Genomic DNA, 26,237 nt, shown 5'->3' with positions numbered 1-26,237 from the left:
TGCTTTATCTTGGCCAGGTCACAGTTGTAAATGAGAACTTGTTCTCAACTAGCCTACTTGGTTAAATAAAGGTGAAATAAAAAAAAAGTAAAAAATAAACTTCCCGCCACTGTTTCGCTAAAAAACTGAGGGATGGGGCTCGAAAAATGGAAATCTCAAATTCATAGACAGAGCTTTCCATGAGCAAGGACTGACTGTCCATGATACAGTGGTTCCTCAATTAAATGTTTTGAAATTATGCCTCGGCGCTTTGTGGTTTTGTACGTTTCCCTGCGTCACTGCTTCATTGCTCCAGACCACCGCAAGGGGGGGTTAGAGCACTGATTGTGTATTTGGGTCCTAAGGCGCTAAATGTGTCTCTACCTGACAATGAATTGGGCGATATAAACCAAATAGAAAGTGATAATTGTTCACGACTTCAAAATTGAATTTTATTGAACTGAATGATGAGGATGAAGAAGGTGATTGAATATAGAACAATAGTGTAAGAATTGCTATTCCTCTGTCCTGCACACACACCCAAAAAAAAACACTTGTTTCTACTTGGTCAGAAGGACCTTTAACTGGACTGTAGCATATTACTTACTAAAACTGTTGTTACACTAAGGTTTTTATTCTAAGAAAAACAAAAATGTTCAATTATATTCAATGATATTCTTAAGATATATGTATTGACTGAATATAAGCAGCAAGTGATGTCTGCTAAATGATCAAGTTGATGGCGCAGTCATATAGCCTCGGCACCTACATAAAGCTGAGTGACTCACTCATTCATGGCTTTGGATCAAAATAAGTACCAACATTCTTTCTGATAGTCTGGAAGTGAAAAATAGAAAATAGAAGTGATTATAAAAGTCAAGACTCTATAATTGATCACTAGTTTTGGTCTCAAATAAACACGGTCTGTGAAGAGCGATTAACTAAAATAAGCGGAGAGTCAGGCGGAGAGCGACCTGTTTAAATTATATGAGAAAAAAATATTCAATTTTAGTTGGAATGGCAAGCCAGGCAAAATTAAAAGGGCCTATTGTCTGCTTCTACACCTGTATTGCTTGCTGTTTTGGGGTTTTTACGCTGGGTTTCTCTACAGTACTTTGAGATATCAGCTGATGTAAGAAGGGCTTTATAAATGCATTTGGTTTGATATTGTCTCACCCTATGTTCAAGAATGGCCTTTTTCCCTTTATTTAGATTACAACTGCTCACTTTTGGTTATTTGAAAATGAAATAATATCTAAAATATATATTTTTTTTAAACAAGGACTTGAAAATGAGATTGTGTACTCCGCAAACAATGTTTCCAGTCCGAGAATGAGAACGGTAAATGACTAATTAATACTGTCATTCAATACATTGGAAAACAAATGAAGCCATCCATCCATCCATTATGGACTATTAGCAGGACAATAGACTCTTTCCAAGGAGGAGGGTAGGGGGAGAATTGTATCGTCAATTTCTCAAGCCAAAACATCTTGATGGCCTTCACCAGTTCATCTTTGCTTGTAGGCTTGGCAGAGTCACGGATGAATGTTATCAGTTGATGCCAAACAAGTTCGATCGGGTTTAAATCAGGAGACCTACATGTAGAGATGAAAAAATATTTGTAGATATACTGTAGGCCTACCGAAAGTGTTGTAGGTATTTTATTCATTTATGTTAATTTTACCTTTATTTTACTAGATAAAGGTCTACTTTGCTGGCATCTTGACCCAGTTTATTACTCATTTGCAATGCAAACCCTGGTGGCAGTGTGTTTTGGTCCGAGCAGACCCTTTTCTGGCTTACAGACATAGTTTTCATCAAGCCAGCTTCTTTCTATGGTGCTACCCGTTCCAGGGTTAGGACTGTAACCACCAGAGGACTTGAAAATGAGCCGGAGCTGAGAGGATCACCAAAACTAAAGGTATTTCGGATTCAGTGCATTTTCTTAAAGACAATTTTTTATATGGCCTATCAATGTGTAGGCATACTGTGTAATAAAATCAATAATTGTGCACTAAAAACGTGAATGTGTTTTTGCAGAGCATACAACCATGCCGACAATCATCCGTGGAGATCAGTGGACAAAGGGCTGGACAATGGGCCACACCGAAAAAAACGCATGGTTCCACAGAATACCAACTGGGATGGATCCCGAGGCAAATGTGGCTTCTTCATCAACATCTTTATGCTTTCGTTAATAACATAATGATTAAAAATACTCTTTCAAAATGCAGATGTTTATTTCGTTATGGATACATAACGAATTACTATGGGAATAAATATCACTGAATGACAGAAATATTGGAACAAAGTAGGCTAATGAAGGTAAACAAATTGCTGCTTACTGGAAAATACCCTTTCAAAATTAATGGAAGAGGTCAGTGGAAGGGGGAAAAATGTTTTCAAACACTTGTTTTTCACAAGGGCTATTAGCAGGACAATAGACACTGTAGGTGTGAAAATCCCCCCCAACAAGCAATAGCCTCCCCGCATTATCAACTATTTCAGCACCGTTTTGCGCTGCTTTGAAACAAGCAAGACTACTTAATAAACATATACATTTTAAAACATTTTTCTTTAATTAACGCTGCATTTTAATTATATAAAAGCCCCTTAGACATTCATTTAGAATCCTCTAAATGTAATTAGGTATACTACTGTACAAGGACATTTTATGGATGTGCCAGTATTTTCATTTAGAGATTCCGGTAAAGAAATGTGTATGTAGAGGGGTAACTTGCTTCACCAGTTCTCTTACCATTTTGTACAACTGTGTGATTAGCCTACCAGTTGGTGTAACTGTAATGTTAATTCTCTTGAGAGGATTTTTTCTCTTCACTATCAAAATATTAACCTGTTTGGGATAGGGGGCAGTATTTTCACGGCCGGATAAAAAACGTACCCGATTTAATCTGGTTACTACTCCTGCCCGGAAACTAGAATATGCATATAATTAGTAGATGTGGATATAAAACACTCTAAAGTTTCTAAAACTGTTTGAATGGTGTCTGTGAGTATAACAGAACTCATTTGGCAGGCAAAAACCTGAGAAGATTCTGTACAGGAAGTACCCTTTCTGACCATTTCTTGGCCTCCTTGATCATCTCTATCCAAAACAGGGGATCTCTGCTGTTACGTGACACTTCCTACGGCTCCCATGGGCTCTCAGAAGGCGGAAAAAAGCTGAATGGTGGCTTTGCAGGCCCTGGCTGAAAAACATTAGCGCGTTTGGATAGTGGCCAGTCAGAGTACTATGAGACTGAGGCTCGTGCACGAGGGGACACCATGTTTTTATTTTCTCTCTCTTTGTACTAAAACACGATTTCCCGGTCGGAATATTATCGCTTTTTTACGAGAAAAATGGCATAAAAATGGATTTTAAACAGCGGTTGACATGCTTCGAAGTACGGTAATGGAATATTTTGAATTTTTTTGTCACGAAACGCGTCGGGCGCATAACCCTTCGTCACCCTTGGATAGTGTCTTGAACGCACAAACAAAACGTCGCTATTTGGATATAACTATGGATTATTTTGAACCAAACCAACATTTGTTATTGAAGTAGAAGTCCTGGGAGTGCATTCTGATGAAGAACAGCAAAGGTAATAACATTTTTCTTATAGTAAATCTGACTTTGGTGAGGGCTAAACTTGGTGGGTGTCTAAATGGCTAGCCCTGTGATGCCGGGCTATCTACTTAGAATATTGCAAAATGTGCTTTCACCGAAAATCTATTTTAAAATTGGACATAGCGAGTGCATAGAGGAGTTCTGTATCTATAATTCTTAAAATAATTGTTATGTTTTTTGTGAACGTTTATCGTGAGTAATTTAGTAAATTCACCGGAAGTTTGCGGAGGGGTATGCTAGTTCTGAACGTCACATGCTAATGTAAAAAGCTGGTTTTTGATATAAATATGAACTTGATTGAACAAAACATGCATGTATTGTATAACATAATGTCCTAGGTGTGTCATCTGATGAAGATCATCAAAGGTTAGTGCTGCATTTAGCTGTGGTTTGGTTTTTTGTGACATTATATGCTAGCTTGAAAAATGGGTGTCTGATTATTTCTGGCTGGGTACTCTGCTGACATAATCTAATGTTTTGCTTTCGTTGTAAAGCCTTTTTGAAATCAGACAGTGTGGTTAGATAAAGGAGAGTCTTGTCTTTAAAATGCTGTAAAATAGTCATATGTTTGAAAAATGGAAGTTTTTGTATTTTTGAGGAATTTGTAATTCGCGCCACGCCTATCATTGGATATTGGAGCAGGTGTTCAGCTAGCGGAACGTCTAGATGTAAGAGGTTAAAGTAATACACACTATGTGCTAGCTGGGCTCTTTCTCTCTTCTCTATCCCCCTCACCTGATAGTTCTGCACCACTTTCCTCAGCCTCTTCCCCAGCATGTTACTGGACATCTCGTCGTCCCAGACCTCCCCCAGAGCTCTATGAGGACCAAAAAATTCTGCGTCCCCGACTGTTCCACTAAGCTCCCCCCGACGACGGCCCCCAAACAGGTTCTCCATGGCCCGCCTGAAGGGGCGCGGCAAGAGCCAGGCGAAGAATCCCGATGACTCTCGCTCTCTCTTAGGGTGTTTGGAGTGTGTCTCCTTAGCTGTGACTTCCTGCGTGTGGTTTGGGGAGGAGAGGACTGGGATTGGACGGTGGGCGTTGCCAGGGATGATGCCGGGGAGCTTCTGGGGGTCGAGGTACATGGGCTTAGCCCCACCTCTCAGCACCTGGGGAAGAAGATTGCATGAAATAGAAGAATGCATAGAGTCTACTGTATGATACAGTGTGAGGATACATGAGCCTATGGCTATGAGTATGTCCAATGGGTTCAAAAGTAGTGCACTAAATTGGGAATAGGCCATTTCGGACATGCTCATGTTCTGCTGATGATGCTCCGTGACCACTCTAGACAGACAAACATACCTTGATGATGGAGTGTGCCCGGGGCTGGGCGCGGGTCCGTGCCCGCACCCCGAAGATAGCATCGGTGACGGGTACGCTGTTCTCGGCGCAGAGGGCATAGAGCATTGCCATGGAGATGCAGAAGAGGCCCATACACAGCGCCCCGCGACGGGCCCGACGACGTAGACGCCACAGCAAGCTGACGCGGTCCATCGCTGCCCCGGGGTACTGGAGAGGCGGTTGGGTGGATGTAGAGGGGGGAGGAAGAGGTGGAGAGAATGCAGGGGGTTCGATGGAGAGAGGGGGAGTGGAGAGAGGTAAGAGAGAAAGGGGTGCCGAAGGAGAGAGGAGGGGTGAGAAAGTGAGGAATTGAGGGTCGGAAAGAGAACGGCAAACAGTTAGGGAGAAAGGAGAGAAGGGGGAGAGGGTGGCGGGGTTAGAGTGAAAAGTGGGGATGGGAGTCAGAAGGAGAAGGAAAGAGCACCGTGATGAGATGACAGTATGAGCCTTCCGGCAACAAATTGCTTACTTTCAACATCCCATGGCAACGCGAACAAGACAATACTGTATCACAGGAGGATAACATCAAAAGACCAGACAAGCAGAAACACAACTACAGTATGCTGTATATACATGGACAAAATGCATATTTTGATGACTCACCCCTTTTCACCTACAGTATGCTGTATATTCACACAGTATGGGAAAACACATTTTGAACTCCGTTTTCATCTACAGTACAAGAGTGGGCCTGCCCTTTCTACACAGTGCTATATTAACATAACAAACACAGACATGTTTTTTTGTTAAATGCTGTGAGTCAGGTTGATAGAGAAACGAGGGATGAGAGAGGAAAGAAGGGTCGGACTAGAAAGGAGGATAACAATGAGGAGCAGCGACGAAAGAAGTAGAGCCTTGTCACTGAGACTGCCTATAGCCAATCGGACCAAGCGAAGGATGGACACTGGAGAGGGAGAGAGCGGAGGTAGTAGAGGCTGATCTACAGAGAGATGTGGGTTGAAGGAAGGAGGGAGAGAGAGGGAATGGCCAACGAGGAAGAGAGAAAGAGCTTGATTCAGACAGACCTATGAAAAAATCTCAACAGGAATGAGTTGTAATGATGGGGGGAGAAAGTAGAGCCAGACAGAAACAAAGGGAGAATACAGTCAGAGAAATGGGGGGAGGGGTAGCTGTGAGTTGACCTTTAAACAAGTGAAGAGGCTGGACTGGACCCAGAGAAGGATGAAAACTGCCTTTCACTCTCTGAAAGACGGGACAGAGGGGGAGAGAGGGGCTACATTCTGATTCTCTCCCCTTCTCTCTGTAGTGTGCAGCTGCCCACTTTAGAAGCATTGGATTGATGTAAGTGTGAGCAAGAAGGAGTTTCCACCATATACAGCATCTACATCAGCCCACTCTTTTGAAATTGAACGACTGCAAGGTTAGGGAACGAGTGCACACTCTGAAGAGAGCTGTAGGGAATGATTGAACACTTACAGTGCATTTGGACTGTTTTCAGACCCCTTGACTTTTTCCACATTTTGTTACTTTACAGCATTATTCAAAAATTGATTAAATAAATAAAAAAATCTCAATCTACACACAATGCCCCATAACGACAAATCGAAAACAGGTTTTTAGAAATGTTTGCAAGTTTATTACAAATATGAAACAGAAATATCTTATACATAAGTCATCAGACCCTTTGCTATGAGAAGCAAAATTGAACTCAGGTGCATCCTGTGTGGTGGCTAATTTCTGCATTACCAAATGAGGAGAGTTACAAACTTCACACAGCAGTCAGAGTTATACTTAAACTACATATACTGCTCAAAAAAATAAAGGGAACACTAAAATAACACATCCTAGATCTGAATGAATGAAATAATCTTATTAAATACTTTTTTCTTTACATAGTTGAATGTGCTGACAACAAAATCACACAAAAAGAATCAATGGAAATCCAATTTATCAACCCATGGAGGTCTGGATTTGGAGTCACACTCAAAATTAAAGTGGAAAACCACACTACAGGCTCATCCAACTTTGATGTAATGTCCTTTAAACAAGTCAAAATGACGCTCAATAGTGTGTGTGGCCTACACGTGCCTGTATGACCTCCCTACAACGCCTGGGCATGCTCCTGATGAGGTGGCGGATGGTCTCCTGAGGGATCTCCTCCCAGACCTGGACTAAAGCATCCGCCAACTCCTGGACAGTCTGTGGTGCAACGTGGCGTTGGTGGATGGAGCGAGACATGATGTCCCAGATGTGCTCGATTGGATTCAGGTCTGGGGAACGGGCGGGCCAGTCCATAGCATCAATGCCTTCCTCTTGCAGGAACTGCTGACACCCTCCAGCCACATGAGGTCTAGCATTGTTTGCATTAGGAGGAACCCAGGGCCAACCGCACCAGCATATGGTCTCACAAGGGGTCTGAGGATCTCATCTCGGTACCTAATGGCAGGAAGCGCTGTTCGACATGTTCCTACACGGAGTCTCGGAGGAGGTCAATGACGAGTTTGCAGCCCGGGAATTACCGATGGATCTTGATTCCCTCATCGCCTTGACCATCAGGATCGATGGGCGACTATGGGAACGACGGAGGGAGAGGAGATTCAATTTCGCTTGCCCGTCCAAGGATTCCACCTCGCCTCCAAGGCATCACGGAAATCCCTGATGGCCCTGTTGCCGAGAGAACCCGGGGCTACCCGAGGTTCCCCAAGAATTGCCTGTATTGCGGGACTCATGGTCATTTTGTGTCCTCTTGTCCGTTAAAAGACCAGGCTCACCGGTAGGAGCGAGTACTCTGGTGAGCCATATGGAGAACTTTTCTGCTTCTCTTACTCGCACTCCATTTCATGCCATTCTGCTGTGGGGAAACCAGTCAAAATCTCTACTGGTCCTCATCGACTCTTGGGCCGATGACAGCTTTTTCTACTCCACCCTGGCTTCCAAGCTGGGCATCCCCACTCAGCCCCTCTCCATTCCCATGGACGTTAGAGCGCTGGATGGGTGCTCTAAAGGCCGGGTTACCCACAACACTACTCCCATCAACCTACGTGTGTCAGGGAACCACAGCGAGGCTATCCAGTTCCTGCTCAATAAGTCTTCTCAGATTCCTGTGGTATTGGGATTCTCCTGGCTCCAATGACGCAATCCCCTCATTAACTGGTCTACTGGTGCCATCATGGGCTGGAGCCCATTCTAGCATGGCCATTGCCTGGAGTCAGCACAACCTGCCCCGGGACCTCTTCCTGGTGGCTCAGAATTTGCCCCGGACCTCTCCGCAATTCCCACAGAGTACCAGAACCTCCAGGAGGTGTTCAACAAGGCCTGGGCCACTTCACTTCCGCCGCACCGACCATATGACTGCTGGATTGACCTTCTCCCTAGCACTACTCAGCCCCGGGGACGACTGAACTCTCTGTCGGGACCAGAGACCAAGGCGATGGAGAACTACATTGGGGAGTTTCTAGAAGCAGGATTTGTGGTTACTACATGATTCCATGTGTTATTTCATAGTTTTGATGTCTTCACTATTATTCTACAATGTAGAAAATAGTAAAAATAAAGAAAAACCCTTGAAAGAGTAGGTAGGTGTGTCCAAACTTTTGACTGGTACTGTATACATATATACAGTTGAAGTCGGAAGTTTACTTATACTTAGGTTGGAGTCATTAAAACTTATTTTTCAACCACTCCACAAATGTCTTGTTAACAAACAAAAGTTTTGGAAAGTCGGTTAGGACATCTACTTTCTGCATGACACAAGTATTTTTTCCAACAGTTGTTTACAGACAGATTATTTCACTTATAACTCACTGTATCACAATTCCAGTGGTTCAGAAGTTTACGTACACTAAGATGACTGTGCCTTTAAACAGCTTGGAAAATTCCAGAAAATTATGTAATGGCTTTAGAAGCTTCTGATAGGCTAATTGACATCATTTGAGTCAATTGGAGGTATACCTGTGGATGTATTTCAAGGCCTACCTTCAAACTCAGTGCCTCTTTGCTTGACATCATAGGAAAATCAAAAGAAATCAGCCAAGACCTCAGAAAATAAATTGTAGACCTCCACAAGTCTGGTTCATCCTTGGGAGCAATTTCTAAATGCCTGAAGGTACCACGTTCATCTGTACAAACAATAGTAGGCAAGTACAAACACCATGGGACCACACAGTCGTCATACCACTCAGGAAGGAGACGCGTTCTGTCTCCTAGAGATGAACATACTTTGGTCCGAAAAGTGCAAATCAATCCCAGAACAAAGGCAAAGGACCTTGTGAAGATGCTGGAGGAAACAGGTACAAAAGTATCTATAGCCACAGTAAAACAAGTCCTATATCAACATAACCTGAAAGGCTGCTCAGCAAGGAAGAAGCCACTGCTCCAAAACTTTCATAAAAAAGCCAGACTACGGTTTGCAACTGCACATGGGGACAAAGATCGTACTTTTGGAGAAATGTCCTCTGGTCTGATTAAACAAAAATCGAACAGTTTGGCCATAATGACCATTGTTATGTTTGGAGATAAAAGGGGGAGGCTTGCAAACCAAAAAACACCATCCCAACCATGAAGCATGGGGATGGCAGCATCATGCTGTGGGGGTGCTTTGCTGCAGGAGGGACTGGTGCACTTCACAAAATAGATGGCATCATGAGGTAGGAAAATGATGTGCATATATTGAAGCAACATCTCAAGACATCAGTCAGGAAGTTAAAGCTTGGTCACAAATGGGTCTTCCAAATGGACAATGACCCCAAGTATACTTCCAAAGTTGTGGTAAAATGGCTTAAGGACAAAAAAGTCAAGGTTTTGGAGTGGCCATCACAAAGCCCTGACCTCAATCCTATTGAAAAATTGTGGGCAGAACTGAAAAAGCGTGTGCGAGCAAGGAGGCCTACAAACCTGACTCAGTTACACCAGCTCTGTCAGGAGGAATGGGCCAGAATTCACCCAACTTATTCTGCGAAGCTTGTGGAAGGCTACCCAAAACGTTTGACCCAAGTTAAACAATTTAAAGCCTATGTTACCAAATACTAATTGAGTGTATGTAAACTTCTGACCCACTGGGAATGTGATGAAAGAAATAAAAGCTGAAATAAATCATTCTCTCTACTATCATTATGACATTTCACATTCTTAAAATAAATTGGTGATCCTAACTGACCTAAAACAGGGAATTTTTACTAGGATTAAATGGCAGGAATTGTGAAACACTGAGTTTAAATATTTTTGGCTAAGGTGTATGTAAACTTCCAACTTCAACTGTATATAATGTTTTACTATTTCTCTATTTTATATTTTTATTTTAAGTATTTAGATTATTCTTATATAATGAAAAGAGCTTTACAAATGTAATTTATTATATACTGCTCAAAAAAATAAAGGGAACACTTAAACAACACATCCTATATCTGAATGAAAGAAATAATCTTATTAAATACTTTTTTCTTTACATAGTTGAATGTGCTGACAACAAAATCACACCAAAATAATCAATGGAAATCCAATTTATCAACCCATGGAGGTCTGGATTTGGAGTCACACTCAAAATGAAAGTGGAAAACCACACTACAGGCTGATCCAACTTTGATGTAATGTCCTTAAAACAAGTCAAAATGAGGCTCAGTAGTGTGTGTGGCCTCCATGTGCCTGTATGACCTCCCTACAATGCCTGGGCATGCTCCTGATGAGGTGGCGGATGGTCTCCTGAGGGATCTCCTCCCAGACCTGGACTAAAGCATCCGCCAACTCCTGGACAGTCTGTGGTGCAATGTGGCGTTGGTGGATGGAGCGAGACATGATGTCCCAGATGTGCTCAATTGGATTCAGGTCTGGGGAACGGGCGGGCCAGTCCATAGCATCAATGCCTTCCTCTTGCAGGAACTGCTGACACACTCCAGCCACATGAGGTCTAGCATTGTCTTGCATTAGGAGGAACCCAGGGCCAACCGCACCAGCATATGGTCTCACAAGGGGTCTGAGGATCTCATCTCGGTACCTAATGGCAGTCAGGCTACCTCTGGCGAGCACATGGAGGGCTGTGCGGCCCCCCAAAGAAATGCCACCCCACACCATGACTGACCCACCGCCAAACCGGTCATGCTGGAGGATGTTGCAGGCAGCAGAACGTTCTCCACGGTGTCTCCAGACTCTGTCACGTCTGTCACGTTCTCAGTGTGAACCTGCTTTCATCTGTGAAGAGCACAGGGCGCCAGTGGCGAATTTGCCAATCTTGGTGTTCTCTGGCAAATGCCAAACGTCCTGCACGGTGTTGGGCTGTAAGCATAACCCCCACCTGTGGACGTCGGGCCCTCATACCATCCTCATGGAGTCTGTTTCTGACCATTTGAGCAGACACATGCACATTTGTGGCCTGCTGGAGGTCATTTTGCAGGGCTTTGGCAGTGCTCCTCCTGCTCCTCCTTGCACAAAGGCGGAGGTAGCGGTCCTGCTGCTGGGTTGTTGCCCTCCTACGGCCTCCTCCACGTCTCCTGATGTACTGGCCTGTCTCCTGGTAGCGCCTCCATGCTCTGGACACTACGCTGACAGACACAGCAAATCTTCTTGCCACAGCTCGCATTGATGTGCCATCCTGGATGAGCTGCACTACCTGAGCCACTTGTGTGGGTTGTAGACTCCGTCTCATGCTACCACTAGAGTGAAAGCACCGCCAGCATTCAAAAGTGACCAAAACATCAGCCAGGAAGCGTAAGAACTGAGAAGTGGTCTGTGGTCACCACCTGCCGAACCACTCCTTTATTGGGGGTGTCTTGCTAATTGCCTATAATTTCCACCTGTTGTCTATTCCATTTGCACAACAGCATGTGAAATTTATTGTCAATCAGTGTTGTTTCCTAAGTGGACAGTTTGATTTCACAGAAGTGTGATTGACTTGGAGTTACATTGTGTTGTTTAAGTGTTCCCTTTATTTTTTTGAGCAGTGTATTTTTCAAATTAGCTTTTTTGAATAGTGCTGCTTAACATTTTCTTAAAGAGACAATGTTGCAGTAGCCCTGTTTAAATTCTCAGAGGCTGTTTCTTGGCCTCATCTAATGTAAATCTGATCTTTCATCAGAGAGAGCGAGACAGGGAGAGAGAGACAGGGAGAGAGAGAGAGCTGAGGAGACGAATGGTTGTTGTTACTCGGTCAGAGCTGGACAGACTTTAGAGAGAAGATCCCACACACAATCAGAATAGCATTAGATTATAGACAAGCACACACACACTCACACACACACTCACACACTGAGTGGCACCAGAGGAGAGGCTGGTTGGACAGCAATTCTGAGAATCAGGATTAGTATGGACACAAGCGTCTCAGAGAAAAGCATTGGCAAAACTGCAGCCCTGCATAAATCAATCTGAGTTAGAGTATATATATGAGAGAGAGAGAGACAGGGAGAGACTAATTAAAGAGTTAATGAAATGGGAGCAGGTGGAGATTGATGGTGAGCCTTTAACATTGTGTGTTTGTACCATCATGGAACTTCCCGCTTGCTTGTTATCTTACACAGACACATTGGCTGAGCTAAAGCTACATGGAACTGTAGGGAACCTTTGAAATCAATATGTTCATGTTACATTATTTATCTGCCGTAGTGAATAGGCACCCTTGCCCAGAGCAGAGCCACAGGCTTAGTAGGCCTGCATCCCAAATGGCACCATATGGGCTCAGCTCAAAAGTAGTGCACTAAATAGGGAATAGAGTGTAATTTGGGATGCAGTCCAGTACCTAATAGTGGTCCCTCTCTCAGCCATCCTCACATTCACAATGTACAATGTACATCCAGTGTATAGGCCTACTCCAGCCAACCCACTGACCTGGTAACACAGCCACAGGCTGAATGGCTATAGCTGTGTAATGGCTTCCTATTCCCTACAGTGCACTTCTTTAAAAATGGTACAAGGAAGCGAAATGGCACAAAGAAGACAAAGGTTTAGCCAACAATGCTTCAGACTGACCAATAAGAAAAATCGAAACAGAAACGAGATGTAATGATGTAGAGAGAAAGTAGAGCAGGACCAGACAGAGAGAAAGAGAGAATACAGTCAGAGAGATGGGGGGAGGGGTAGCTGTGAGTTTGCCTTTAACACTAGAACCGCCTGGCCTTTCAGCCAATAAGTACCCACTAGAGAATGTTGAGAACTTTGCCAGGCGTCCCCTTTAGCATATGCATCAGATGCATATCAACCCGCAAGGTACAGCAAACAGAAGCACCAGCGCTTGATAAATAGTGCATAAACTATCATAAAGGATTAATTGGATGAAGAAATACTTCAATAGTTGTTTGTTTAGATAGATAGATAGATAGATAGAGTTTAGATAGAGTCAATGATATGTTTAGACCTACGTGTTTCTACAAAGTCCTAGAAGCACGTAGGTCTATAGCCTGTATTCGTTTCCCTTACAATAAAATCATTACAGTGTAATCCATTTGATCAACTTTATTTGTAGATTTGATTAGTAATAGAGTTATAGTAATTAATAAAGTCCAGTTACAGCTTCTTTTGACAAAGTATAAACTAAAAAGATAAAAATAATATAACCAGCCAGGTCACAGGTGAAATGATTTGCCGTACTCCTAAACAAAAGCACCAGTGCATGGACAATTGTAAAGGATGAATTGCATAAATAAATATTAGTGGAAAAATATTAATGGCAAGATATAAAAACTGTCATTTGTTGATTGTATGGGATAATGTATTGTGCCCTTATACCAGTGCCTTTACGCATTAATCAATCTCGTCTTCTCTTTATGCTTGGGTCCACAGTCAGCACACAGTTTTGGGGCTTTGTGTGAGCAAGCCCTACAAACAAATCAGTTGCACAGCACACAGTTTTCATAGACCTTTTTTCCTGTGCACCTGCCGCAGGTGTCGCATCATTTCTCTGAAGTGTTTGCCTGGCATGGTCTCTCGGAAAAGGTCCACCCCATACCCATCAGACCAAAATGACTCCACATCCATGCTCTTTCATTGTTTGCAACCTCGATTTCAAGCTCAATATCTGATCCTCCATCCGACTCCAACTCATCGAAATTCTGCAGCATTTGCAGTGCTGTCAGTGCATCCATTCGTTTGGTTTGGCTTGTCATTGTGAACTACACACATTGTGTTGTACTCAGTGTCTGATTTGGCTCTCTGAGGGGAAATTATATACCATTTCTAGCCTTTCATTATAAAATAATTAGACCGCCCACAATGGCCACAATTCTTCATTATTACACTATTGTTCTAAATGTATTTATTTATAGGGGACAATGCACATTAATCAACATCAATTTACAATAATGCAACATCCATGTAAATGTGTCGGGGTTAGCCAAAGCTAATTTGCACCAATAGCCCCTGGGCAGGTAACGGCAATTACACAGCCACAATGCAAATACTCACCAAAACAATACAAACACATTACATCCAATAATATATCATTCTAACAACAACAACTTATTCATAACAAAACAACTATCATCAACTGTTGTCTTACCTATGAGGAACCACAGATGACTCATGTAGGTTTGGATGGATTTGAGCCATGTTTCCAATTTACATTTAAAAGTACCATAATCAGTGCAGCTTCTCAAGTCCATAGGCATTGCATTCCAGTATATTGTAGTTCTAACAGAGAAGGCCGATTGATCGAATTTACTGTGTCGAAAAGGGACAACACAATCCCCTCTAGTTACTGCCCTTGTTATCCTGGAGGTGCTTTCCGTGAGCATGCTATGCCGGCATAAGGGTGGAGAGGTAAGACCATGTAAGATCCTAAAGACAAAGCTTGCATCTACATACTGCTTAAAGCCATCCAGATGAAATCAATTCTTTTTGTGAATGATGTGACAATGGTGGTAACTGTTTGGTTTGTTTGTAGAGTGATTCAATGGGTTTCAGAGTAGTAGCTCCTGCTTGTGTCCAGCATGTGAGGCAACATCTCAGATGTAAGAAGATCATAGCATGCATATATTGATCATAACATGCATTCCAGAGGAAGGTAAGATCTTATAAACCAAAAGTTGGATGTGTAACTGACAGTTAATCTGTAAGTCTATGTCGTTGTTTTTTGTTTGAATTGTTTACGTGTTCGCTATGCGGAGGAAATGATAAGACAGGTGGAACTACGTGGCTAATAACTGTTGTAACGGGGATCATTATCGTAGCAACACATCTTTGGGGGTGAAGGCTTTCCCGCGCGATGTTAGCTAAGTTTTCATGTTACCGGGTGTAGTTCGTAAAGGTTGATATGTGTATGTTAGGATGAAGCGTGAATTCATGCCAGGAATAATAAGTGTGAAGTTTGATTTCCTCCCTTCTGTAATAAGCAGCCAATGAGGTATTTCTTCCTTTATTCGTGTGTTCAATCTGATACTGTTATAGCTCCGGCTAAACTGTTTATGTATGTAATTACTTCAGAGTTATACCAAGCTAATAAGTCACTCATAAGACAAGAAGGTGTAAGAGTGTGCTTAAAATGTATTTTTATTTACTTTATAGTTCTCACGGAAGGTGATAATTCTGACTAAACTACAGAATAAAGCTGCCAGTAAAAATCAAGGAACGGTTGTGCTCGTGGTTACTGGAGGGAGTTACAGGATGGCCTAAACTTGACAGTGTTAACCACCTTCTTCACCCGTTTCTTCAATGTCAAGTTGGAGTCCAAAATTATGCAGAGATACTTGAAGTTAGACACAACTTTCAGTTTCTCGCCATTGACAAGAACAGCTCGTTGAGAAGAATCAATGTATTTCTTAGACAAGTACATACAAACAGTCTTGTCGATATTTAAATGCAGGCAAGAATCAGTCATCCATTTAGAAACGTGGACCATACTGTAGCTTCAGTTAACTTGTTAACAACTTGTTGCCTATTTTTTGAGTGTACATACAGGACTGTATCGTCTGCACACATCTGCATGTAAAATCAAATCAAATCAAATTGTATTGGTCACATACACATGGTTAGCAGATGTAATTGCGAGTGTAGCGAAATGCTTGTGCTTCTAGTTCCGACAGTGCAGCAATATCTAACAGGTAATATCTAACAATTCCACAACAGATACCTAATACACACAAATCTAAGTAAAGGAATGGAATAAGAATATCTAAATATATGGATGAGCAATAACAGAGCGGCATAGGCTAAGATGCAATAAATGGTATAGAATACAGTACATACTGTACATATGAGGTGAGTAATGCAAGATATGCCAACATTATTAGAGTGGCATTATTAAAGTGACTAGTGTTCCATTTATTAAAGTGGCCAATGATTTGAAGTCAAATCAAATCAAATTGTATTCGTCACATGCGCCGAATACAACAGGTGTAGACCTTACAGTGAAATGCTTACTTACGAGCCCCTAACCAACAATGCAGTTTAAAAATAAAATAAAATATGGATAAGAATAAGAAATAAAAGTAACAAGTAATTAAAGAGCAGCAGTAAAATAACAATAGCGAGATAATATAGAGGGGGGTACCGGTACAGAGTCAATGTGCGGGGGCACCGGTTAGTTGAGGTAATATGTACATGTGGGTAGAGGTATTAAAGTGACTATGAATAGATGATAAGAACAGAGAGTAGCAGCAGGGGAAAAGGGGGGTAGGGGGCAATGCAAATAGTCTGGGTAGCCATTTGATTAGGTGTTCAGGAGTCTTATGGCTTGGGGGTAGAAGCTGTTTAGAAGCCTGTTGGACCTAGACTTGGCGCTCCGGTACCGCTTGCCGTGCAGTAGCAGAGAGAACAGTCTATGACTAGGGTGGCTGGAGTCTTTGACAATTTTTAGGGCCTTCCTCTGACACTGCTTGGAATAGAGGTCCTGGATGGCAGGGAGCTTGGCCCCAGTGATTTACTGGGCCGTTCACACTACTCTCTGTAGTGCCTTGCGGTTGGAGGCTGAGCAGTTGCCATACCAGGCAGCTATGCAACCAGTCAGGACACTCTCAATGGTGCAGCTGTAGAACCTCTTGAGGATCAGAGGACCCATGTCATATCTTTTCAGTCTCCTGAGGGGGTATAGGTTTTGTTGTGCCCTCTAACAACTGTCTTGGTGTGCTTGAACCATGTTAGTTTGTTGGTGATGTGGACACCAAGGAACTTGAAGCTCTCAACCTGCTCCACTGCTGCACCGTCGATGGGAATGGGGGCGTGCTCGTTCCTCTTTTTCCTGTAGTCCACAATCATATCCTTTTTCTTGGTCACATTGAGGGAGAGGTTGTTGTCCTGGCACCACATGGCCATGTCTCTGACTTCCTCCCTATAGGCTGTCTCGTCATTGTCGGTAATCAGGCATACCACTGTTGTGTCATCGGCGAACTTAATGATGGTGTTGGAGTCGTGCCTGGCCGTGCAGTCATGAGTGAACAGGGAGTACAGGAGGGGACTGAGCACGCACTCCTGATGGGCCCCCGTGTTGAGGATCAGCGTGGCTGATGTGTTGTTACCTACCCTTACCACCTGGGGGCGTCCCGTCAGGAAGTCCAGGATCCAGTTGCAGAGGGAGATGTTTAGTCCCAGGGTCTGTAGCTTAGTGATGAGATTTGAGGGCACTATGGTGTTGAACGCTGAGCTGTAGTCAAGGAATAGCATTCTCACATACAGTTGAAGTCGGAAGTTTACATTCACTTAGGTTGGAGTCATTAACCTGTCTGGGCTAGGGGGCAGTATTTTCACGGCCGGATGAGAAACGTACCCAATTTAAACAGGTCACTACTCTGGCCCAGAAACTAGAATATGCATATTATTAGTAGATTTGGATAGAAACCACTATGAAGTTTCTAAAACTGTTGGAATGGTGTCTGTGAGTATAACAGAACTCATATGGCAGGCAAAAACCTGAGAAAAAGTCAACCAGGAAGTGGAGGATCTGAGAATTGTAGTTTTTCTTTCTAGTCCCTTTCGAAACTACAGTATCCGTGGGGTTACGTTGCACTTCCTAAGGCTTCCATTGGCTGTCTAAAGCCTCCAGAAAGTGGTTTGAGCATTCTCTTGTCACTGGGCAGATAATAGGAGCTCAGTTTCTGAGTGGACTGCCTGGCAACAAAGGGATTGGATATGCGCAGTCACGCGAGCACGCTGTTCCTTCTTTTTCTCCTTGAATGAATACGCTATTGTCCGGTTGGAATATTATCGCAACTTTACGTTAAAAATACCATAAAGATTGATTTTAAACAGCGTTTGACATGCTTCTAAGTACGGTAATGGAACATTTTGACTTTTCGTCTCTGGTTCCGCGTTCGCGCGTTATGCCTTTGGATAAGTGATCTGTACGCACGCACAAAACTGAGGTATTTGGACATAAATATGGATTATTTGGAACAAAAACAACCTTTCTTGTGGAAGTAGCAGTCCTGGGAGTGCATTCTGACGAAGATCAGCAAAGGTAAGAGAATATTTCTAATACTAATTCTGAGTTTAGGTTGCCCCGAACCTGGCGGGTGTCTGTATAGCTCACCGTGATGGCTGAGCTATGTACTCAGAATATTGAAAAATGTGCTTTCTCCGTAAAGATATTTTAAAATCTGACACAGCGGTTGCATCCAGGGGTAGTCTATCTATAATTCTTTAAATAATTGTTATATATTTTGTCAACGTTTATGATATTTTTGTAAATTGATGTGCACATTCACAGGACGTTTTGGTGGGAATACATTTTCTGAACATCACGCGCCAATGTAAAATGCTGTTTTTGGATATAAATATGAACTTTATAGAACAAAACATACATGTATTGTGTAACATAATGTCCTAGGAGTGTCATCTGATGAAGATCGTCAAAGGTTAGTGCTTCATTTAGCTGTGTTTTGGGTTTTATTGACACATGCCCTTGCTTGGAAAATGGCTGTGTGATTATTTTTGTCTATGTACTCTCCTAACATAATCTAATGTTTTGCTTTCGCTGTAAAGCCTTTTTGAAATCGGACAATGTGGTTACATCAAGGAGAAGTTTATCTTTAAAATGGTGTAAAATAGTTATATGTTTGCGAAAGTTGAATTATGACATTTTGTTGTTTTTGAATTTGCCGCCCTGATATTTCACTGGCTGTGTCCCGCAGGTGGGACGCTAGTGTCCCGCGTAGCCCATAGAAGTTAAAACTCATTTTTCAACCACTCCACACATTTCTTGTAAACAAACAATAGTTTTGGCAAGTCGGTTAGGACATCTACTTTGTGCATGACACAAGTAATTATGCCAACAATTGTTTACAGACAGATTATTTTACTTGTAATTCACTGTATCACAATTCCAGTGGGTCAGAAGTTTACATACACTAAGTTGACTGTGCCTTTAAACAGCTTGGACAATTCCTGAAAATTATGTCATGGCTTTAGAAACTTCTGATAGGCTAATTGACATCATTGAGTCAATTGGAGGTGTGCCTGTGGATGTATTTCAAGGCCTACCTTCAAACTCAGGGCCTCTTTGCTTGACATCATGGGAAAATCAAAAGAAATCATCCAAGACCTCAGAAAAAAAATTGTAGACCTCCACAAGTCTGGTTCATCCTTGGGAGCAATTTCCAAATGCCCGAAGGTACCACGTTCAATTGTACAAACAATAATACGCAAGTATAAACACCATGGGACCATGCAGCAGACATACTGCTCAGGAAGGAGACGCGTTCTGTCTCCTAGAGATGAACGTACTTTGGTGCAAAAAGTGCAAATCAATCCCAGAACAACAGCAAGGATCTTGTGAAGATGCTGGAGGAAACAGGTACAAAAGTATCTATATCCACAGTAAAACGAGTCCTATATCGACACAACCTGAAGGGCTGCTCAGCAAGGAAGAAGCCACTGCTCCAAAACCGCCATAAAAAAAGCCAGACTATGGTTTGCAACTGCGCACATGGGGACAAAGATCGTACTTTCTGGAGAAATGTCCTCTGGTCTGATGAAACAAAAATTGAACTGTTTGGCCATAATTACCATGGTTATGTTTGGAGGAAAAAGGGGGAGGCTTGCAAAGCAAAGAGCACCGTCCCAACCGTGAAGCACGGGGATGGCAGCATCATGTTGTGGGGGTGCTTTGCTGCAGGAGGGACTGGTGCACTTCACAAAATAGATGGCATCATGAGGTATAAAAATGATTTGGATATATTGATGCAACATCTCAAGACATCAGTCAGGAAGTTAAAGCTTGGTCACAAATGGGTCTTCCAAATGGACAATGACCCCAAGTATACTTCCAAAATAGTGGCAAAATGGCTAAAGGACAACAAAGTCAAGGTATTGGAGTGGCCATCACAAAGCCATGACCTCAATCCTATTGAAAATGTGTGGGCAGAACTGAAAAAGCGTGTGCGAGCAAGGAGGCCTACAAACCTGACTCAGTTACACCAGCTCTGTCAGGAGGAATGGGCCAAAATTCACCCAACTTATTGTCGGAAGCTTGTGGAAGGCTACCTGAAACGTTTGACCCAAGTTAATCAATTTAAAGGCAACGCTACCAAATACTAATTGAGTACATATAAACTTCTGACCCACTGGGAATGTGATGAAAGAAATAAAAGCTGAAATAAATAATTCTCTCTACTATTATTCTGACATTTCACATTCTTAAAATAAAGTGGTGATCCTAACTGACCTAAAACAGGGATTAAATGTCAGGAATTGTGAAAAACTGAGTTTAAATGTATTTGGCTAAGGTATGTAAACTTCCGACTTCAACTGTACATATTTCGTTCTAGAGATCCTGAAGAAGCTAATAATACTGTCCACTGCTGACGCTGAGGATTCAGGATTTCTGAATTTTGGTTAATTATCATCCATGGGAGTGAGAACTGTGGTCTTGGTTGGAGTCCAAAAATTGTTTTGTTAACAGACACAGCGAACATACACTGCGAACATACAAGTCAGAGGGGTTTAGGAATTTAGACATTGTCAAACTTTGACATTATTCCCCTTTAAACCATTTCGTGAAATTGCATAATATGGTTTATAGTAAGTAGTCATGTAAATAGCACCACATGGTGCCAAGAGGAGGCATCACACATGATTTCAACTCATAACAGACCCGGTGCCAGGATAAAGTGACTAAAAGGGAAGTTAAAATTGACACATTTTCTGGGGTTTTTGCATTGGAATTATTTTTAATTCTGCTTATATCACACTATACCACAATAAACATGTTCAAATGCCGAGACATTGAGTGTTTTTCAAGTGACAGCCGGCTCGAAATTATGGAACGCCGTTTGGGTCTTTACGAGTCAAAAAAGATACACGTCAAATTACACTATTTTACTTGTCAAATAACACTATTTGACGTGTTAAATAAGCTTTTAATTTGACTTGTCAAATAACACAATTCTATTAGAATGTTGTGTGTGATGAATTTGCACGTGTAAGCCAAGCGCCACTACTATCAGTAGCACTGTCAAAGCCGTACAAAAAAGTCTGCAAACAAGCTGTCACGACTTCCGCCGAAGTCGGCTCCTCTCCTTGTTTGGGCGGCGTTCGGCGATCGACGTCACCGGCTTTCTAGCCATCGCCGCTCTATTTTTCACATGTCCATTTGTCCATCTGGTTCCATACACACCTGGTGTTCATTCCCCAATCAATATACATGTATTTAGTCCTCTGTTCCCCATCATGTCTTTGTGTGTAATTGTTCATTGTTAATGGTGTATGTTCACGCGAGATACTTTTATTGTTTAGGTTCCGGGGTTTTGGGCACTTATGTCATTTTTTGTGCCTATTGTTGAACGGAATAAAAGTGCGCCTGTTCACTCTACTCTGCTCTCCTGCACCTGACTTCGCCTCCCTTACACAGCCTTAACACAAGCACACAATGGCCACGAACGATGTGTTTACAATACTGCGATGGTAATAAGGCATTATTTGTTCGACCACAACTTCTGGGGTAGCTAGCTAGCTTGCACCAATACATCAAGCCTGAAAACAATGACCAGTAGAAACTGCAGTCATTTTCATTATCCTTAACAATGATTTAGGAATCCTTGTGAGTAAATATTAGCTAGTTAGCCACTTGTGGTTCGCCTATTGAAATTGAACTTCAGTTCATTCAAATAATTAGCTAGCCAGATACTTAATCCTGTTGCCCAAAGCTAACATTATAAGCAGCCAGCTAGCTTCATCTGGCTAATGAGGCTTGACCTAACCGGGTTATGTGTTGTGAAGTTGGAAGAAATAAGGATTAGGCATAATAGTGGAATTTGCGGGTTGCCTTCAAAATGAAAGTACCTCTTTGAAAGTGACGCAGAAGGTTAAAATTGGTGGAATTATGCCATGTTTAGACTAGATAATGTTAAACATGGTTGGAATGTGAAGCAATGAAATGGGTTACCAGTCTACTCGGTGACACCCACAGAACACAACTGTGAAGAGTTTACGCAAATATTAGCGTTGAAGCTCTTATCGCAGGACTGTGACCGTGTGAAATCACCTCCCCAGTCAGCCTATTGTGTGTATTGACATTCACATTGCACTGTACAGCTTTACCTAAGTATTGGGGATAAATGAAATGGTGTATCAGTCTACTCAATACCCAATATATTTTTTCCCATCGTCCTCCTCAGAGTTATCAGACTCCAAAACATCCACGCAGTATTGCTTTTCCTCTGGAATAGTGTTCAATACACATGGGTTGACAATAAATGTGGCTCAATTCACAGTTGTTTCAGAGTCCCACAATAACAGCTATTATTCTCTGGGTGTCACGGAGTAGACTGATACCCCATGTCATTGATCCACAATCCATAGGTAAGGCTGTACAGTGAATAAGTATGCCCCCAATGCAATTCTAAACTCTAATACATCCAGTGTGATTTCATCAGATTTTTGTCAAATAAACAAATTATTGTCTTTTGTTGATTTTATATAACAACATTTCAACCTCGTTTAGCATGATCTATTCAATTATGGCATAATTCTATTTGTATTAATTTGCATCACTGTCAATGTCCTACTTTTATTTTGAAGGCTAACCGCAAAGTCCACTATAGTGGCTAATCCTAATTGTCTAGCTTCACATAGATGGGTCAGACCACCATTAATCAACTGAGAACTGTTTTATAAATGAGGGATATTTTAGATGATGACACCTAGCTATATAGTTAGCTAGCTAACTATAACTACTGAAACAGATTATGTTGTTTTGCTGTGTTTTGGGGAAGAACATTGTTTGCATCCATGAGCTAGCTAGCTAGCTTTCTTTTATGACCAACACTATAGATGCGCGAGACAACTTTACCAGCATGCGTATCGATTAATCGTTGTGACATATGAAATACGAATGATAGTGTAATCAATGTGTAATAACTACGTAAAAAATTAATGAACGTGTTAAATTATTATGTGACGTGCAGTCATATTCAGGACCTGATTGGTCAACAAGCTTATTTGACACGTCAAATAGTGTTATTTGACGTGTATCTTTTTTAACACGCAAAGACCCAAACGGTGTTCCATACGAAATCTGTATCAGCACAATGGCCAGCGCCGTACACACTAAAGCAAGGCTATTTTAGTAATGAACATAGGCTACAAGAACAGTGAATGCAGCCAAACATACAGCTGTCTTAACAAAATAATGCAAACTAAATGCTGAAAGTAACAGCCTAGTTATTCATGCATGCAAACAAAAATACTGAATAGCAGTGTAAAGGAAATGTTAATGTTTGTGCTTTTCTTATAACTAATTTCTGTCTTCTATTCATGTGCTGTTCTAATAACCAATTTCTGTGTTCATGTAAGTGGCTGACTGTACAAATACTCACTATCAGTAGCTGCAATTTGGCTGTACACCCAGACCGTGTTTTGAGAACGAGAACAAAAGATATCTCAGTTTCAAGGTCTCAGCTTGGAGAGAAGAAGCTTTGTGAGGTGTTGGTCTGTCACATGTTACGAAACAAAACGGTAATGATTGATTAATTATGCAAAATCATGTAAATATAACTTGTCTGTGTATAGCCGTATATAAGACAACTGCTGGGTTTGCCCAGGCAGAGCTCCTGATTGACATGTGTACTATGGTGCATTGAGTTGGTTGGAACCTCTCCAGCGCACTGACAATAAACAACTATTAATTTAAGACTGACTTTGAGTGTCCCTGTGTAAGAATTTCCAGACAGCAGTTTGGCTTAGAATACCGACACAACTGCGAATGTGAACTAATGAATGTTAACAGAACAAAACAGCGGTACCAAGTAGTAGGCCTAGTAAACAAAATATCAGATTGATAAAGGTATGAAACAATCTATATTGCATTAACAGTTAACAAACGCAGTAACCAAAAGGTGAATGGAGATCCAAATAACCAAAGCATAGCCTGCAGCCTAACACAGCTGTCTTGAAAATAAATTGGCCTATAAGCCCCCTTCAGTCATGGAAAACCATGCTGCGCGGCGCTGATGAGTTCAGCAACAATAGGCTACCAAGAAAACCATAGTAGAATATATACAGTACCAGTCAAAAAGTTGGACACACCTACTCATTCAAGAGTTTTTCTTTATTTGTACTATTTTCTACATTGTAGAATAATAGTGAAGACATCAAAACTATGATATAACACATATGGAATCTTGTAGTAACCAAAAATGTGTTAAACAAACCTAAATATATTTATATTTCATATTATTCAAATAGCCACCCTTTGCCTTGATGACAGCTTTGCATACTCTTGGCATTCTCTCAACCAGCTGCATGAGGTAGTCACCTGGAGTGCATTTCAATTAACAGGTCCATATTATGGAAAAAACAGCTCAAATAAACAAATAGAAACTACAATCCATTATTAATTTAATACATGAAGGTCAGTCAATCCGGAAAATTTCAAGAACTTTGAAAGTTTCTTCAAGTGTAGTCACAAAAACCATCAAGCGCTATGATGAAACTGGCTCTCATGAGAACCGCCAAAGGAAAGGAAGACCCAGAGTTACCTTTGCTGCAGTTCACAAGTTCATTAGAGTTAACTGCACCTCAGATTGCAGCCTAAATAAATGCTTCACAGAGTTCAAGTAACAGACACATCTCAACATCAACTGTTCAGAGGAGACTGAGTCAATCAGGCCTTCATGGTTGAATTGCTGCAAAGAAACCACTACTAAAGGACACTAATCAGAAGAAAATACTTGCTTGGGCCAAGAAACACGAGCAATGGACATTAGACCGGTGGAAATCTGTCCTTTGGTCTAATGAGTCCAAATTTGAGATTTTTGGTTCCAACCGCCATGTCTTTGTGAGATGCAGAGTAGGTGAGTGGATGATCTCCGCATGTTTGGTTCCCACCGTGAAGCATGGAGGAGGTGGTGTGGTGGTGTGGAGGTGCTTTACTGGTGACACTGTCTTATTTAGAATTCAAGTCACACTTAACCAGCATGGCTACCACAGCATTCTGCAGCGATACACCATCCCATCTGGTTTGCACCTATTGGGACTATAATTTGTTTTTCAACAGGACAGTGACCCAAAATACACCTCCAGTGTCATGTGCTGACCCTAGTAAGATGTCATTTTCTATAGTAGAGTAGGTCAGGGCGTGACAGGGGGTGTTTTGTGTTTTTCTATTTTTTCTATTTCTATGTTTAGTTCTAGGTTTCTATTTCTATGTTGTTGTTTTTTGGGTTGATCTCCAATTGGAGGCAGCTGGTCCTCGTTGCCTCTAATTGGAGATCATATTTGAGTAGGGGTTTTTTCTTCCTGATTTTGTGGGTTATTATATTTTTAGTAGTTTTTGCTTCTCTGCGTCACGGTTTGTTGTTTTGTCCATTCAGTTATTTATGTATTGCAAAGTTTCACGGATTTAATAAAATGTGGAACTACAACCACGCTGCACTTTGGTCTGCTCCTTTCGACAGCCGTGACATCCAGGCTGTGTAAGGGCTATTTGACCTGATGGAGTGCTGCATCAGATGACCTGGTCTCCACAATCACCCGAACTCAACCGAATTGAGATGGTTTGGGATGAGTTGGACCGCAGAGTGAAGTAAAAGCAGCCAACTAGTGCTCAGCATATGTGGGAACTCTTTTTGTATGTAGCTATACCCAGGGGCGTCATTTGCGTTTTTGCATTGGAATTATATTGAATTCTGCTTACATCACGCCACAATAAACATATTCTGTTTACATCACACTGTTCCACAATAAACATAAAAGTTTAAATGCTTTTGACCAAGAAGTAACAGGTTGCCGCGAAATCTCAGCTGCTCTCTAGCAGCACCATGGACAGCGCCCTACAAACTAAAGCAGATTAAAAACATGTTTAAAAACAGCTAGATTGTTTCTTACTTTTTCAGACCAGTTGAAGCCTCCTTGATGCTTTGTGGAACTTCCTGAGTAATTGATCTTTCCATTCTCCCCCAAATCTTCTTGTAA

At 41.8% G+C, this 26,237-nt stretch overlaps 1 protein-coding gene across 3 annotated transcripts in view; it reads right to left on the bottom strand.

Moving 5' to 3' along the window:
- The window catches only part of st6gal1 (ST6 beta-galactosamide alpha-2,6-sialyltranferase 1), a 177,478-nt gene that overhangs the window by 128,858 nt on the left and 22,383 nt on the right, over positions 1 to 26,237 (bottom strand). For all 3 annotated transcript variants that reach the window (XM_029701743.1, XM_029701744.1, XM_029701742.1), the window contains exons 3-4: positions 4,917 to 5,123; positions 4,346 to 4,720 (exon numbers count right to left, since the gene is read on the bottom strand). In XM_029701743.1, coding sequence (XP_029557603.1) covers positions 4,346 to 4,720; positions 4,917 to 5,123 — 582 coding nt within the window. The remainder of the gene's footprint in view (positions 1 to 4,345; positions 4,721 to 4,916; positions 5,124 to 26,237) is intronic.

The sequence above is a fragment of the Salmo trutta genome, chromosome 19 (assembly GCF_901001165.1).
Source record: "Salmo trutta chromosome 19, fSalTru1.1, whole genome shotgun sequence".
Classification (NCBI taxonomy): Eukaryota; Metazoa; Chordata; class Actinopteri; order Salmoniformes; family Salmonidae; genus Salmo; species Salmo trutta.
Note: the sequence above shows the minus strand (reverse complement) of the source record. Positions and strands in the feature narration are given on the sequence as shown.